The sequence below is a fragment of the Manis pentadactyla genome, chromosome 2 (assembly GCF_030020395.1).
Source record: "Manis pentadactyla isolate mManPen7 chromosome 2, mManPen7.hap1, whole genome shotgun sequence".
NCBI lineage: Eukaryota > Metazoa > Chordata > Mammalia > Pholidota > Manidae > Manis > Manis pentadactyla.
Genome location: NC_080020.1, coordinates 23,760,872 through 23,777,201, shown reverse-complemented (window position 1 = coordinate 23,777,201; position 16,330 = coordinate 23,760,872). Strand labels below are relative to the sequence as shown.

General features: G+C 33.6%; 1 protein-coding gene across 9 annotated transcripts in view; it reads right to left on the bottom strand.

The window, feature by feature from the left end:
* Positions 1 to 16,330, bottom strand: part of CSNK1A1 (casein kinase 1 alpha 1) — a 43,082-nt gene that overhangs the window by 12,958 nt on the left and 13,794 nt on the right. For 7 of the 9 annotated variants that reach the window (XM_057490879.1, XM_057490880.1, XM_057490883.1 and 4 more), the window contains exons 3-8: positions 12,412 to 12,538; positions 9,105 to 9,203; positions 6,637 to 6,720; positions 2,555 to 2,694; positions 1,378 to 1,456; positions 352 to 426 (exon numbers count right to left, since the gene is read on the bottom strand). In XM_057490879.1, coding sequence (XP_057346862.1) covers positions 352 to 426; positions 1,378 to 1,456; positions 2,555 to 2,694; positions 6,637 to 6,720; positions 9,105 to 9,203; positions 12,412 to 12,538 — 604 coding nt within the window. The remainder of the gene's footprint in view (positions 1 to 351; positions 427 to 1,377; positions 1,457 to 2,554; positions 2,695 to 6,636; positions 6,721 to 9,104; positions 9,204 to 12,411; positions 12,539 to 16,330) is intronic. The other 2 variants (XM_057490887.1, XM_057490890.1) reach the window with 1 other exon arrangement.

Here is a 16,330-nt window from a genome sequence, read left to right as displayed (position 1 = left end):
ACTGCTGATATCCTTTCTTTTCTGGCAACAACTAGGGATAAGGAAAGTATTTCTTAATTTTTCTCCTAAGTTGGTGAGGTTCTAAAAACTTCATCTGCCCTCTTACTTTTTCTCTAATTTTTAAAGATTACTGGGGCCCAAAGAAACCAGAAACAAAACAAACACTTAAATGACTCCCATGTTCCAGCCATCTTCTAAAGATACTTAGAATTACTAGAAAGGACATTTAAATGATAAATAACTAGCTATCTAGTAAGATGTCCAAGTTCCAGGGCTGGCAAATAAAATGTTTTTATTCTTGTCATTTACATTTAAAGCAAAATAAAACAAAAACTCACAATGCACACTTACCTTACATAAAACTTCAACAGGAGTGGACATTTTCTTTTCACTAATCTTTTCATATTTCTGTTTTTTTGTTGCAGCCTGTGAGGAAAAGAAGAATCAAACCACACAGACATACTCAAGATTACTGAGAACCTTACTAGCTTAACATTTTAAACATAAACTTGAGAAATCATAATCTAGAATAAAAGAGAAATCTAAGTATATCACATCTAAAAATATTTCCCCCAAAACTCTTAATTTTTATGAGTTTCTACTTTAAGAACATTTTTACCTACAAGGGAAGGGTGAGTCTAACAGGAACATCAAGATATATGATTTAAGTAAATTTGGGTGGGGTGAAATTTGAAATGAATTTTCGTAACCCATATTCAACACAAGAGCAAAGGAATAAGAGGAAAAGAACATCAGTAACTGGTATTAAGTAAAAATATTTTTCCTATGTAAAAATATTTCTAAAAATATATATATACCCACACAAGCACTGAGCAAATTTGTCAAGTTCACAAATGCTCAATAAATGCAGGGACCATTTTCCTTTAAAGGACCAATAAAGTATCAAAATAGTCATTAGATTCTAGGACATACTGATTATTAACACACGAACACAAAAGTAATGCTGAAACTCCTATGTAAAAGAAACAAGATGTTACAGTAATTAGATAATAGATTAAATATTACTGGAAAATGTTACTTTATTGAAGTGTGTATTTCAACACGCTGGCAACACATCAAAAGAGAAAGTCTTCAATGTTCTTAGTCTGTATCAACCTCCATCCAGATAAAGGTACTGGTCACCAATGAATACCTGCTCACTGTCCCAAAACTGTTCGGCTGTGACTGTGGGATCCTATTAACTTATTTCTTATGAAAACGATCAGATTTTATTTTCACAATAAAAAGTAAAAATATGTTCAAGTTAATTCACTCTTAAAAACCCTCATATTTTGAAAGAGACCTTAAAAGTCATCTCCAGTATGTATTTTTACTCTTAAAACAAAAGAAAAAACTGCTAACATGAGTATGGTTTACCTTCAGTCCTTGCCATGGCAGGCTGGTTCTATTAAAATACATCAAAACATATCCTAATGATTCCATGTCATCTCGGCGACTAGAAAAGAAAATGTACATTTATGAGCTAGGATTATTATGGAAAACATGTGAAAGCTAAGAGGAAATTTTTCCAAGAGAGAAGACAGAATTGGTGTCTTGTGCAAGACGGTAATTAGTTAAGGTAAAAAAAGAAGTTCATGAGTTACTTCTAACAAAATTTTCTCATAGAATCCGAAATTATAAAATCCAGCAGTCTTACAATTTAATTTTTAAAGAAAAATTTAAAAGATTCAGCTAAACAACTTTCCAAATGAGGTTAATGATGGTGGAAGAACCAAGTAGGACATATAAGATTTGTGAAGTTCTTAAAAAACTTCAGGATTGCTGAAAGAAATTAACATTTTAAAGCTAATTAAACATTTATATGAATATACACATACACATACATACATACTCAGACACATAGATTTATTTACGGACTGGCAATACTTTGGCCTATAGGAAATGTGAAATTATAGTTTAACCAGTAGTATTCGGATATTCATGGGTATTTCAGTACTTCCTAAGCTTAAACCTGGAAGAATTTATTTTTACATTTGTTTTAAGGAGCAAAACTTGGTTGATAAAAGATAAAGGAAACATGAAAAACTAGAAAAAAATAGAGAACAGAAGAAATAGAGCATTATAACAACAATTATGTCAAACAAGTTCCTATTAATAGGAAGGAGTGGAAGAGTAGAATATGAAACAGTGCACCCCCTTTTGGTTCACATGGGCTGATGGTATTTTCTTTGTAGAAATAACTAAAACCTTCTTCCCCAATATTCAGCTTACATCACTAAAATATAAAAAGCCCAAGTTCATCATTAAAATATAATTTTCAGCTTCAAAAATAAACATCAAGATAAAATTGCATTTATGCTTCTAGCTTTCCATCATGCAACATTTTCTCCCCGAGAGATAATCATCAACAAGAAAACAAAAAGGCCTCAATTTAATTGCTTCTCTGTACTGGCTAAAGCAATAGCTATGAGATTCAAGAGCATCCTTCAAATTCTTTAATATCTTTAAATATTATAAGAAACGATAGTATTCCCAAAACCCATTAATGGCTTTTGCTATGGATTTGATAAACACATTCAATTTTCAAACTTACCTCTGTTCAATACCAAGATGTGCATTGATGCTGGCGTATCGGGCAGTGCCAGTGAGATTTTTATCTTCTCTGTATGGTATGTGTTGCCTTGTCCTGTTGTCTCTATACTTTTTGGCCAAACCAAAATCAATAAGGAATAACTTTAAAAGAAAATAAGGAGACATTAGGTTTCCAACCTTGTTCAATTAAACTACTCATTAAGTGGCATCTATTCTATTTTGTTCAATTATATCAAGATAAAATATCATAAAGAAAAACAAATAAGCAACACTCCTCATCAACAGGCTTTTACTAGACCTCATCAATAATCAAGTTTAAAAAACACAGTTAAAGCCTAAACAATTTCACAGGCTCAGTTCATTATCACTCAGAAACCCATCTCTAGAAAAGTAGTGAAAACATGTATACATGCTTGATAGTGGAGTTGACAAGTGTGCTGTATGCCGTAATGAAAACTGACTTTCTGTTACTTATTGGTAAGCAAGAACGAGGTTTCAAAAACTAGATATAAGCTATCTAACTCGTCCATTCTTCAAAGGCCATTTGTCAGATTCCAACAAAATGCTCATTATCTAAAATATGACAATTCTGAAAGTTTGATATTGACAACAAAATAAAGACATTATTAACAAAAAATAAGAATTTTTAAAACAAGCATGAATTACATTCCTACTACTTCCTACTTATGTTTATGCATGTGATCAGGTTAAACTTCTGGAAAATATAACAAGTTGATATGAATTCTTAAAAAAGCACTTAGTATTTATTTAAATCAAGGTGACTTACAATTAGCTTAAATGAGCTAACTAAAACCCAAATTAGTATTTTAGAACAAGATGTTTAGTGCTGTCCAATTTACATGGTACACGGGGAGCAGGATACTTGTTAATAATGTAGCTAATTTTTGTAAGTAATTCAGGTTTACTCTCCAAGATTAAAACCCTTGAAGAAGGAAAAAACAAAACCATTTTTAACCAAAAAAAAGCCAAAATATATTCATATTTACCTACCTTCTAAAGCAAAATAATCTTTACTTCAAATTTTAGCCTCTACCAAAAAAACACTTATTAAGTTAGGTCTGCAAACATTATTGAGCAAGGCAGGTCATCTATGTGCCTTTACACTATGTAGCACTAGACTATTTTTCTAGTTACATCTAAATATCGTAGTTCTTCTTTCCATTAGGGCTGACATTATGTCCCTCCTGCCAGTTTATAATCTGTGATGTGTTGGGAAACCCATCACACATATAGCCTGCTAGGGCTTGTGTCCAAAAATAAAGCAAGTTATCAATTTAGGTGAAAAAGCTACAACAAAGTACCTCCCTTAGGATGAAAAACCACTTATTTTGGGCAGACACTGTAACTAGTTTACACTTTACATACACTGGATGGGAAAGACACTGAGGTGTGACCTTGTGTAACCATGCTAACAATGAGATACTTATTTTCACTTTGCCTACTACAAAAGATTAAATTTTTAGTAAAATGTAAGTGGATAATGAAAGCTCTCTAATAAGATTAATCTCACTTCTTAAGCAATATAGCTTTTACAGTAATGAGAAAATATTATAAAACACTAAGAGAAATAAAGCTCAATCTTAGTTTCTCTTGATATGAAAACCAGCTCAGTACACAAATATTGAGTGAAATACACTTCTGTTTATCAAAACAAAAACATGACTTAACTTCTGCAGATTCACACTGAAAAGAAAACCTGGGGAAAACAAACACAAAAGGACATCCCGCTTCACGGTATTTTAAAAATACCCCTAAGAATTATGTGGGTTTTAAAGAGATCAGGAACTGACTCTCCTTGTAAAGGATATTTTCCATATATTTATATATTTAGTACAAATATATAAATATATTAATAATGTAAATATATTGAGTAAATATATATATTCAAATATAAATATATATTATAAATTAAAATAAATATTTAGTACTTCATAAATATATTTTCTTTCCTTTAGTACTTCAAAATGGAGAGAACAGGAATAACTGAAATGATTATATCTGATAGTTTCATTCATTTCTAAATCTACATTCAGTAGCTTCATTAGCAACTCGATAACCAGACACTTTCTCACAACTAAAAGACTGCTTGATACAAACTCAGTGTTCCCAGAGCTCTTTCCTCCACAAATATAAAGGACAAAATCTAATGTTTTAAGAAAATAAAAAGCATACAAAATTATCTCCCTAAATATCTCAATCTCTAATATCAAAATAAAAAACTACAAAGCAAATAAATCAATTTCAAATTTTCTCATAAAAACTGAAAATGACAAGTAATGTCACTGCTAAACATAGGGTATCTTATTTTAAGAGAAAACAACTGAAAGGAAAACTATTAAAAAATGTTTTAATCTGTTGGCAATCATGATCTTCTAATACCTATCAATCTTCAGTAGCTCTCCATGCTTTGAACTTAAAAATAAATATAAACATATAATGGGAGTGTTTACACGAAACCACTTGATACCAAGGACATAACCGAACAGCCACAAATATGTAAAAGAACCAAGCAGGGAATAGTCAATATTCAGTAAGTCATTCAGATAATGTATTTTATAGGTTTGCATATGCAAACCTCCTTGGTGGGTCAAACTGCTTTTCTGTAGATTTTAATTACATGCCCTAAGTAAAATGTGTGCCTGTTTCAAAGAACGTAGTGTATTCTTCAAAGGCATGTGGAAATGAGTTAATGCTGGGTGACTTCCTTCAGCAGTGCATTTTCTTCAGAAACACCATTGCCAATTTAGTTTTTAGTATTTGCAGCAACTTTATTCCTAAGCAGGGGTAACATTCCCCTACCTTTCCAAAAAATTCACAAAATCACTTTTCCTTACAACCCAACTAATCAGTATGTAGAGAATATACACAATTCAATTATTTTATGGAAATTAAATGATTATTCTACAAAATGTAAGAAAAATTTATGAATGCATGGGTAAGTAAAAAGGGGAACTCTGTTTGTCTTACAATGTCCCCAACCAAGATCTGGTCACCACAGTTGTTTTTCTTTGTGAGTAAAAATAAATTTGAATTTCTGAAACCTTTTTAACAGCAGAAGGTGGTCCCTAGAATAATACTGGATGGTATGGAAAAAGGTCACTGATTATGCAGATGATGCATATGGTAATTACCAGATGATAAATGTGGTAAATACAAACTACAAAGGATATTCACGTATCTAATACAAATTTTTTCTTTTCTGATTACTGATGCTAATACTTCCTTCTCAGTGTGTATTTTTTAAAAACCCACTATTTTCCCTTGTTTGTCTGAAAATTCATACAGTAAGGAAGCAATTTAACTTCTACAGAACTAAAAGAAAATGTGAAGAGTTTTGCTTACATTAAAAATACATATATTTAGATAATTATTGGGTGTTTATCTAGCCTGCCAAACACTAAAACAGATTATGTAGTCATTTATCTTATGCGTTACTAATGGTAACTGTTTGATAAGTGCTCATGTTATTGTTATAGTATTAGAATGCAATGTCTTCTAATTACAGAACATCTAATGCTTTTTAAACATTTTATGCCATTTGGTTGAAACAGAATACAGACTGAGATAAATCAATTCTTCCTTAGAAACACTACATCTGAAATCTGATCTACACCTATCTCAAGTTAATTAGGGGAAGAGAGTTGCAGCAGAATATATTCATCATACAGCTGATCCAACGAACTGAATTTAGATACATTTCAGACATTAAGTTCTGCAACTCCAAGTACATTTTAAAATACTAAGTCTATCTCAAGTCTACCATTAGGTAAAGAATTTCAATACTAGACTAACATACCATTCCTCATGTGGATGTTTGAGCTAAACATAATCCTGTTTTCATTTACGTTTTCTTGAAACTTCATAAACTTTAAGCAAAAGCCAGAAATCTTAGTAATGTTATATGTTTGCCAAGTATGTCTGAATAATGCCAACGTAAGAGGTGCTTGAGCAAGATCTACATTCTCCAGAATTAAAACAAAACAAAAATACTCAAAATAAAACAATAAAAAAGAAAAGCACATGAATTTGGGATTGAGGTTGGAATAGGAGACAGTTTCAGACCTGGTTTAATCCTGAGAAAGATGGGTCCTGAGAAGTACTAACAGTCATGCTTCTTTTCCTCTTCCCCACTGGAGATTCTAAACACTAAACAGACAATAGAGGGTGGCAGTGCATCAAACAGTATTGCTTACATTGCAACAATGGCCGGCGCAGACAGGCAACACCGAGGCATTAGAGAAAGAAAAGGGTAGCCAAATGCCATCCTTCTTCCACCAAGCACTATAGCTTCTCAGTTTTCCAAGTAAGAATCACATGCTCAAGAACATTTGAATTCTGGAAAATACTCAGGTTTTTAATGCCACTATATTGTGCCACTGCCTGAATCAGGGATAGCAATGGTGACATTTGGCTCTTTAATTTTTTAATAAAAAATGGGAAATTTGGATCTGCAATCTTTGGTAACACAATCTGCCCTTTCCCCCAAAAAAGACTGTACAATGGAAAAAAATCTTCAGTAAGGAAGAGGTAGAAGGCATTTAGTCACCTTAAAATTTATTTTCATAAGCATGCAGGACTGATTACTGGAAGAGATGAGCAAATTCACTAAGACTGGAGTGGCCACTCCTAAATATCAAATTCAGAACAGTCTTCCAGATAAGAAATTTGACTTTAAAAATCAACCTCAAAAGCCCCCCAAAACTTTTTTCTCATGAACAGAAAACTACTGGAACAAACTGACCAAAGAATCCAGTCTCATACAACTGGCATTTTTCAAACTACAATACAGAAAACACTAAAAACCAACTATATATATATATAGACAAAATACAAATCTAAAATAATGTTCAAGAACAACATTTAGAATCTGAATCTTAGTTAAGTAAAACACTGCACTTCTACCCTCGGGTCTCTCTCCATCTGTGTAACAGCAACCAGCTCCACAGTATTTTTTCACCTCTCTGAAGAGGGCACAAGATACTAAAAAAAGGTCTGCCACACTGGGCAATTTGGACTTCCTGACACAACTATGTAATTAAACAAGATATTTGTAAGGGGGGAAAAAAAGCAAAGAGGTAAGTATTATCTAGGCCATCATTTACTTTTAAGGCAAAAACCATGTACTGCAACATCAACATGCAGAACAGAGATCTCATGAAGATTAACGGGTCTTTAAGGGGGAAGAAAATGGGAAGGAGAGGGCTGGGGGAACAGCCAAAAGACTAGGGTTAAACTTACAAAACTGCCCAAAAAATTAAGACCAGTAAAATTTTTTTCAATTATATTACCAGGTTTTACATTAACAATTAAGAACCTGGATGTGTCAAAGGGAGAAGCCACATATACTTTTTTAAAACTGCAAGTTGGGAATGGAAAGGTAAGTTATGTGTAGATTTAAATGCCTTTCATTGCTTAAAGCTCAGCTTTCAACAAAAAAATTTAATTTCCTAAAACGTGGTCAGACCAGTATCATCTCACACATTAACAAAAAAACACCAGTTCTAATGGTAATGGCTCCAAGTTGGCATTCATACAGGCAAACAAAGGTAAACATTTAAAGCTAGATCTAAAACCACCAAACATTTCCTAATGGTAAATTTAATAAAACATATGGGAATCTTCCTTCCAAAAACAGAACCAAGAACACAAAAACCAAAAGCCCCCAGTTGTCCTGAAGTTGAGAATTTCTATCAGATCATCAGATCGGAACATGCTTAGTGCATTGCCAATGCTGCCTGTCTGCCCGAGCTCAACAGTGAATCAATACATAAAGCAAGTCACTCAATAAAACTAATCATTGCAGAAAAAATTTCAACACAATTAGTTTCTAACTGCAATCATGCGTCACTAGCTAAAACCCAATCACCCCCTTAAGATCATTCTGAGACCCCAATTAACACTAATTTTGTTAGGTAAATGTTCATTTCATTTGACTATTTTCCTTTGAAAGGGGGAGGATGGGTAAAACCACCCAACTTGGCACCCAAGTAAGAAACTGTCAGCAGCTTTTGAAGCAGGCCCCCAAATTATCCTTTTGAATACACAAATCTAAGGACTGAAGAATTCTCATTATCAACCATGCTCAGTCAGCAAATGTTAACGCCATGGTGACAGATGGGTCAGTGGCTCCCACGCTGGCACAAGCACAAATTATTACAGAAACCCACACTTCAGAGACAAAGGTTAAAATCTGATTTTAGCATTCAGGAAGAAAAGTATATGGGGTTCTTCACTATTCGAATGAATGGAAAACAGACAGAATTGTTGAATAAGTAACAAGTGACTACATAAAGCCCTTGGGAGTTTTATATCTCCATATAGATAAATAACCTTGGTTGGTTAAGTTGGAGAGAATTTATTTCAAGTTACTACGTTAATAGAGTTAGCTGATTATCCTTCTAGTACAATCTTTCAAAGCAATTATCCATAGCAAATTCAATTTACTATGACTTTTTAAAGATTGAAAGTTTACCAAAGCAATTCTTGGAATTTTACTCTTTGTTCTTTCATGCCAAGAACATTTGACTAACCTTATTACAGTGACGCCCAATACCCATTAGGAAGTTATCTGGTTTAATGTCTCTGTGTATAAAATTCTTTGTATGCACATATTCAATTCTACTGATCATCTGGAAAAAAAAATAAGGGAAGAAATAATTAAGTGATGAAAGAAAACAACACAGTAGTCCTCAATTATCTTTAATAATTTTAGAGTTCAAAAAGACAGTGCAACACAAAACTAAATGAGAAGAGCAACCAGCATCTCCATTTCTCTCTAGATTGAAGGGGAGATCTAAGCATAAACCTGCAGCACACTGTGGCTTATTTTTCCAGTAATAAGAACAGTAACATAACAGCATGTAATCTGATAGGAAGAGTTGGTTCTTACAATTAAATTTATAAAGTACTAAATTTAGAGTTGTTTCAGTTGTAATACAAATTATATAAAGCAAAAAAAGCTACACCACCACTTTCCACCTCCAATCCTATGCCCCTGGAGGTGACCTCTTTTAAAAAGCCTGGTGTTACCTGGATCTATTTCCATGCTCTTATACACATATATGCTTGGGGGTAGTGAATGTTGACCAACTGATAGACACAGCCATATGTTGTTGTTATTTTAAATTTAAATAGAAGCACCCTATTCACTTCATTCTTCTTTGCTTTTCACAAAACACATCCCAAACATTCCTGGAAATTGGTAGCATACAACATAAGCATATAACTTCTATATGAATGGAGACGTATACATGCTGTGTTCCTTTCCTCATGCTCTTTGGACTCTCCCTTGTTTTTTCTACCTTACTTACGCATTCTTTTTAATGACTACAAATATTATATTGTACAGATGTTAAGTATTCCCCAACAATCCCCAACTCCTAGTATTCCTACTATAAACAATAATGCTAATTTAAATATACCCTACCTAGTACTGCTTTTTATTTCTATGGGCTATAAATCCGATACAATTATAGGGAGAGTTGCAGGGCTAAATGGTATATTTTTCATTTGGATAGGTGCCATCAGACTGCCTTTCAAAATAGGCTACAACAATTCATTTTTCCAGCAGTAGTATTTTAGAGTATTCTTTTTCCCACTAGCAAAGTTACTTTAGTTCTAAACTTTGCCAGTCTGATAGGTACTGACCTCACTTGCACTTCTCTAACACTTACCTTGGAAATCTTTGGTTTATTTGGATTTTCTATTATATGAACTGTCTGTCAATGTATACTTTCTGTCCACTATTCTTTAGGCTTACCCTTTTCTTGCCAATGTTTAAGAATTCTTTGCATACAACAATCTTTTATCTGCCATTTGTTATGTAAATAGATTTAAAATTTTTTTTAAATCTGCCTTTTAACTATTTATGGCATCTCTTCTATAATAGTTTCAATTTTTAAATGATCAAGGATGTCTATCTTTTCTGTATGCTTAGAAGTTATAGTTGAAAATATTTTCCACATCCAAAGACTGCCAATATTATCTTTCTACCCACATGTTCTTACTCTTCTCAGTAGTGTGTGTCAGGATTCTATTTTTTATTTGTCCCCATTTTCCCCAGAGCTTTTATTACCATGGATATACAGATTCTAAATCTTAGTTCTCTACCTTGACAAATATCTTTTGAAGCCAATTCTGTAATCTCCAGCTTAAACTATTTATACTCTCAAGGAAGTAAATATGTACAATGTTTAAATACCATCTTTAGGTACAGCAACAACTTGTACATGAAAGTAAAACAAAACACTGGACTCACATATTTGTCCTAGCTAAGTAATACCCATCATTAAACCATGACTATTAACTCACTGGGAAAAGGTCAGGCAAAAGATAATCAAATGACACAAAGTACAGACTAACTACTGCAGGTGTTGACCATCATCTATAGAGCACAACATAGGTGTCAGCTCCTTAAACAAACACTATCCTACAACTCCCTTCCCTGAATTACATTCTTTTTCCTGTTACCAGTGTCCCCAATGTAGGGTTTTACACAGAACCTTGAACATATTATAATATTTTTCTCTACTAAACTTTATGCTCCTAGAGAAAAAGGACTAGTTCTTATTCTTCTTTGCACACCACCCCCATCCTGGTGGTGACCAAGTACAGTGGCAGGCCCTGAATAAATGTTCACCGTATGAATGCCTATAGTGTTACTAAGCTTACAGAAGATAATCTCTTTTATTAGGATTCACTCACATATTAGTTAAAACAAATTAAAAGGTTTTTAAAAACCTTTTTAACCTTTTGATATTTGAGTTCATAATATGCCATAAACAGAACAGTTATCTGCTAATTACTTGAACTACTCAGTTTTATGTTAAGCTTAGATACCCCATCCTTGATTACAGAAAATTAGCACTACTTTCTAATCCTTTGAATTTATACTTCCTAAAATTCTTCCTCAAATGCCAGTTCATCACTCATTTTTTTTTACTTTATTATGACATCCAATCTGTATTTTTAAAAACGTCATCCTCTTCCACAGCACTTTCATAAACACAGTTTAACTTGAAGCATTTCCAGCATTTTCCTGCCCTTAAACGGAAGAGCAAATCCTGACCAAAATTTAATATTGTAAACGCCCTGGCATTTACATATTATCTTTTACTATATGTTTCCTCAGGTTTGTTCCTGATCCATTCCCCCTTCTTTAAATTTTTTAAAACTAGTTTCCTTTCCTAAAATCAAAAATTCTAAGCTCTGCTTTAAAGTAATTTAATCTAACCTCTAGACAGTACATGAATCTAATACATGGTATCTCAAAAATTTCCCTAGTTTTGCTTAAGTAACTACCAATCACTGAGAATCCAATACTTCAAGAAGCATCTACTTGTTCAAAAATCCTTATTTCAGTACTTAATTTTCCTCAAAAAATATAGCTCTTAGAAAGGTTACATACTTAATACAAAGCACTCAGTTTGCTTGATTTAACCATAATATGCATATATATATTTATATATACATACACTCATACATACATTCTGAACCCTTTCTTCAAACATTATCTTGTAAGTTCTTTATAATCTTATAAGGAAACTCACTATATTCATCACTAAAACGCACTCTATCTGATGGAGCAGCTTGAAAAGTACTAGTCTACAGGTGACAATAAACCTAAATCTGTTTTTGTCCTATAATCACAGGAAAACATTCACAGATCATATTAGAGTAGTACTTGAATGACTACACCCTACTATTGTCTTTTTTTGCTGATCCCAAAGTTAAATAGACACAGGATCATAATACTCTGGTTTATAAACTTTTAAATTACAGTTAAATAATAGTAAACAGCAGAATTCTCAGTTTTTTTTTCATCCAAAGTTCACATACCTGGTCAGCTAACATAAGTACAGTTTTCATTGTGAACCTTCTTGAACAGAAATTGAAGAGGTCTTCGAGGCTGGGCCCAAGAAGATCCATGACTAGAACATTGTAGTCTTTTTCCTGACCATACCACCTACCAAAAGGAAGGCGAAAAGGAAAATTATGAAAAGCAGATTATCACTTAATATCACCAAATTTAAAAAATTCTTAATCCCTTAGAATAAGATCGTTTTCCTTTTCTGTTTATGTTTTATTTAAGTTTCCCTCTATTCAGATGATGAACCCACTAACTAACTATACCACCCCAACACAAAATAAGAGTAAGGGGACTTTTTCCTTTTGTCAAGTGACCCCACTGTCCTATTGAGAAAGGACTTGCATGGCAGCCTTAACACTCCTCTAACCAGAGTAGCCAAATTCTATACTCATCTGCCACAGATTCTTGTGACAGTGGGCAAGTTCCTTAATCTCACCTGGTTGTACTTCCTAGCTGAAAAAATGGAGACTATTTGCCATTCTAAAATGTTTCAGAAAGCAAAGATCCCTCTTATTACAACTCCTGTCCCATTGCCTACCAAGTTCTACTTAATCAATAATTAACTTGTCTTTCTTTTTTATATAAAGGTGTTGTATTTTTGCTTGGTCTCAATTACAGAAAACAACCAGTATTACCACAAATATGACTTTGCTTTTGATTATTTTAATTATCCCATGCTGTATTACTGTGGATAAATGTACACTTTGTCCCCAAAAGCTCAAGGAATATCAACGGCTAATTTCAGAGACTCCAAGGAGTGGGAATTACTGCAGTAGGTGATTCCAAGTTTCTGTATACATACAGAAATCTGGTAAGGGTATTTCCCTAAAAATAAGTACTACCATTTTAATTTCAATCTTATCTAGATTACAAATTTTGCCTGAAAAAAAAACTGGCCAGTATTTTAAATGTAAAAAAAAAAAAGGTAAGCTATTTTAATGCTAGCCTGGAGTGATTTGTTAACTCCAATAAGAACTGATACCAAAATATACTTCTCAAATAAAAACATATTTGAGAAATATACGTTTTTAAAATATTCAAAGGGGGGAAAATCTTTAAGAAAAAAATCTCTGGATCCAAGGCATTATTAATAAGTATCAGTCTAGCGGGAAACTGTTTATTGTTTTTAGTGTTACTTTTTTAAAAATTTGCTAACATTGTTTTATTGATATATGCCAATTAAAAGAAAATCAAGATTAAAGCTAGTGTATGGGGATTTAATATTTTTTCTAGAAAATACAAGATTAACTACTATGTGTGGTCCCGTATTTAGATGTAATGAATATGGCTCCCTGCAATCTTATGTTGAGAATAAAAGAACACAAGGGGACTTAACATTTACGTGAAAGCAAAGGTCATAGTGGCGGGTTTTTGAGGGTGGGGTTTAGGGTAGGCATGGGAGGAAGTAGATAAAATATAACAAATAATATTAAAGGTAAAAGGGGAACACAGTAAACAGGTTATACTCTCCTTTCCTTTTTCTTCCTCCTGAATTGCAGAGGCGAATCTGTGCTAATTTATCTAGATTTTAAAGAAAAAGAAATGACACTATACAGTAACACTAAATACAGAGAGCTAGGGCAGTGCAGTGACACAAAGGCACAAAAGTCAAAGATGAAAGGGAAAGCATAGACCAATTATCATAAGACCATGTATCTCTGCATCAACAGATTCACACCACTGGCTCACTAGCAAAACTACAATAAATAAGCAGGTCTTTTTTTTTTAGTTTCATTAATCTACAATTACATGAGCAACATAATGTTTACTAGACTCCCCCAATCACCAAGCACCCCCCACATACCCCATTACAGTCACTGTCCATCAAACAAGCAAGTTTTACAATCCATCTAAATGCAAACACAAATCTGAAATATAAAAGTCACAAATCCATACTTCGTATCTTCATACAATTCACATGTGATTTCATAAAGCACTTTTGAGAAATGATCTGCAAAATAAGCCTTTACTAGAATCTTCTAATAATTAGAAACCAGGGAGAATTAGATAAACTCAGAAACACACTTTTTAAACAAAAATCAAGTTATTGGGCATTTTTCTCCTTACTTGTTAAGTGTATAAGACATATCCACTATTCTCAATGTAAAGATAAATAGTCTATAAAAAACAGCTAAAATATCAATGTTTCAAAAGGATTTTTCTCCATGGAGCAACTGCGCATCTCTGAAATAATTAGGTCTTTCTGCTGTATAGAGATTGGTACTATAACTTCTTAACCCTAAATGACAGGTGTTTCCATCTTTCATACTTTCTTTTGGTCTCAAGAAATATATAGTGTATTTCTCTAAAGCTAGCACCTCGCACCCTCCCCATCTGTGCTTTCCACCCGTCTTAACTCCTGCAGATATTATTCTACACAAATTAGGAGCTCAGAAGACTCTTCTCCTATCCAGTCTACTTACTCAGTTTCTATCTACACGCACCTCCATGTTTTCTGTTTCTATTCCAAGAGCATGTAACTATTTTCAGTCCCAAGACCCTAACACCAGATGCCAAAGAATTGTTTCTTACTTAATAGCCTCCCATATTCGTCTCCCATTTCACAGAATTCCCATAGCCATTAACTATGCTTGTATCCACAATCTAACTCCTTGACAATACAATATTCAGGTACTGTTACTTTGGTGTTCCTGTCTCTGTATCTGGTAGGATAGAGCTTACTGGGGTTTTTTTGTTCCTTTTTTTTTAATAGTCTTCAAGGAATCTGAGTAATGAGCAGGCACTTACCTGATTCTCTGAGATCATTTTAAGTTTGCAGACAACCTGAAACATACCAACACGGAAACCTCACACCTATTCTCTACTTTCTAGGTACCTTTAGCCTGGAACTCAGGTCATCTTTAACACTTTTTATGTGAGTGAGTACGACTTTGTATTGCTACTAATTACACAGTGGCAAGTAAAGTGATGTGCACAATATAGGTACTCAGATAAACATGAGATAAAACAAAAAACTCTGGTATGATTTGGAGTTCCTCAACTGTCCTAACAGTTCTTAAAACATGCAGAAGAATCAAGTAATTTAATGGATGTAAGTAAAAAAAAAAAAAAAAAAGTCAAGGGGGCTCATTTTCCATTTGTTTCAAATCAATGTCTTCAGACCTAGTGTTGCCTGACCAATCAAGGAAGTAAGCTGGAGAATGAGTTTGCAATTTATACAACCATCACTACTCACTTAGAAAGTAATGAGAGGTACCTTAAGGAGGTCTGAAGAAGATGCTAAGGCAAGATCCATCTTCCCTGCTCTCAAATCCTTTCCTCTAAAAACCATATCCAAACTAAACCTCCTTTAAAAATTAAGACACACACCCACGAGCTGCTGCTCCCTCTCTCTGGGGGCAGCCATTTTCTCTTTCAGATAATAAAATCTCTTGCATGGGAAAAAAAAAAAATTAAGACACACATAAACAGCACAACTGTATGATAAATGCACAAGTCATTCAGGCTGACAAAAAAATGCTAAGAGAATTGAGAAAACCAAAAAATCAATGGGAACTAAACCTGCCAAAGAAGCCTTATGAAAATGGTCTGTGTTGCCAATCAGACCCTGGAGGAGGGATCATATTTTGATTGAGACGCAGAAAAGGGTGTGGTAGGGTTGTGCTAGAACAGACTATGGGGGCTCCTACAGAGGAGAGCCAAGGCAGCTGATCATTTGGGGCTATATTATGGACTCTTGAATGCCAGGCTAAAGGGCACTGAATTTTATACATAACTTGGGGAACCATCAGTAGAAAGTGGCTAAGATATAATGTAATTAAACCAATACTTTGGGGCTAGCCTTAGCAGTATGTAATACAGAAATCAGGGAGTAGGGGAAGGAGTAACAATGACATGGGGACCAATTAAAAGTGCTAATAGTTGGAG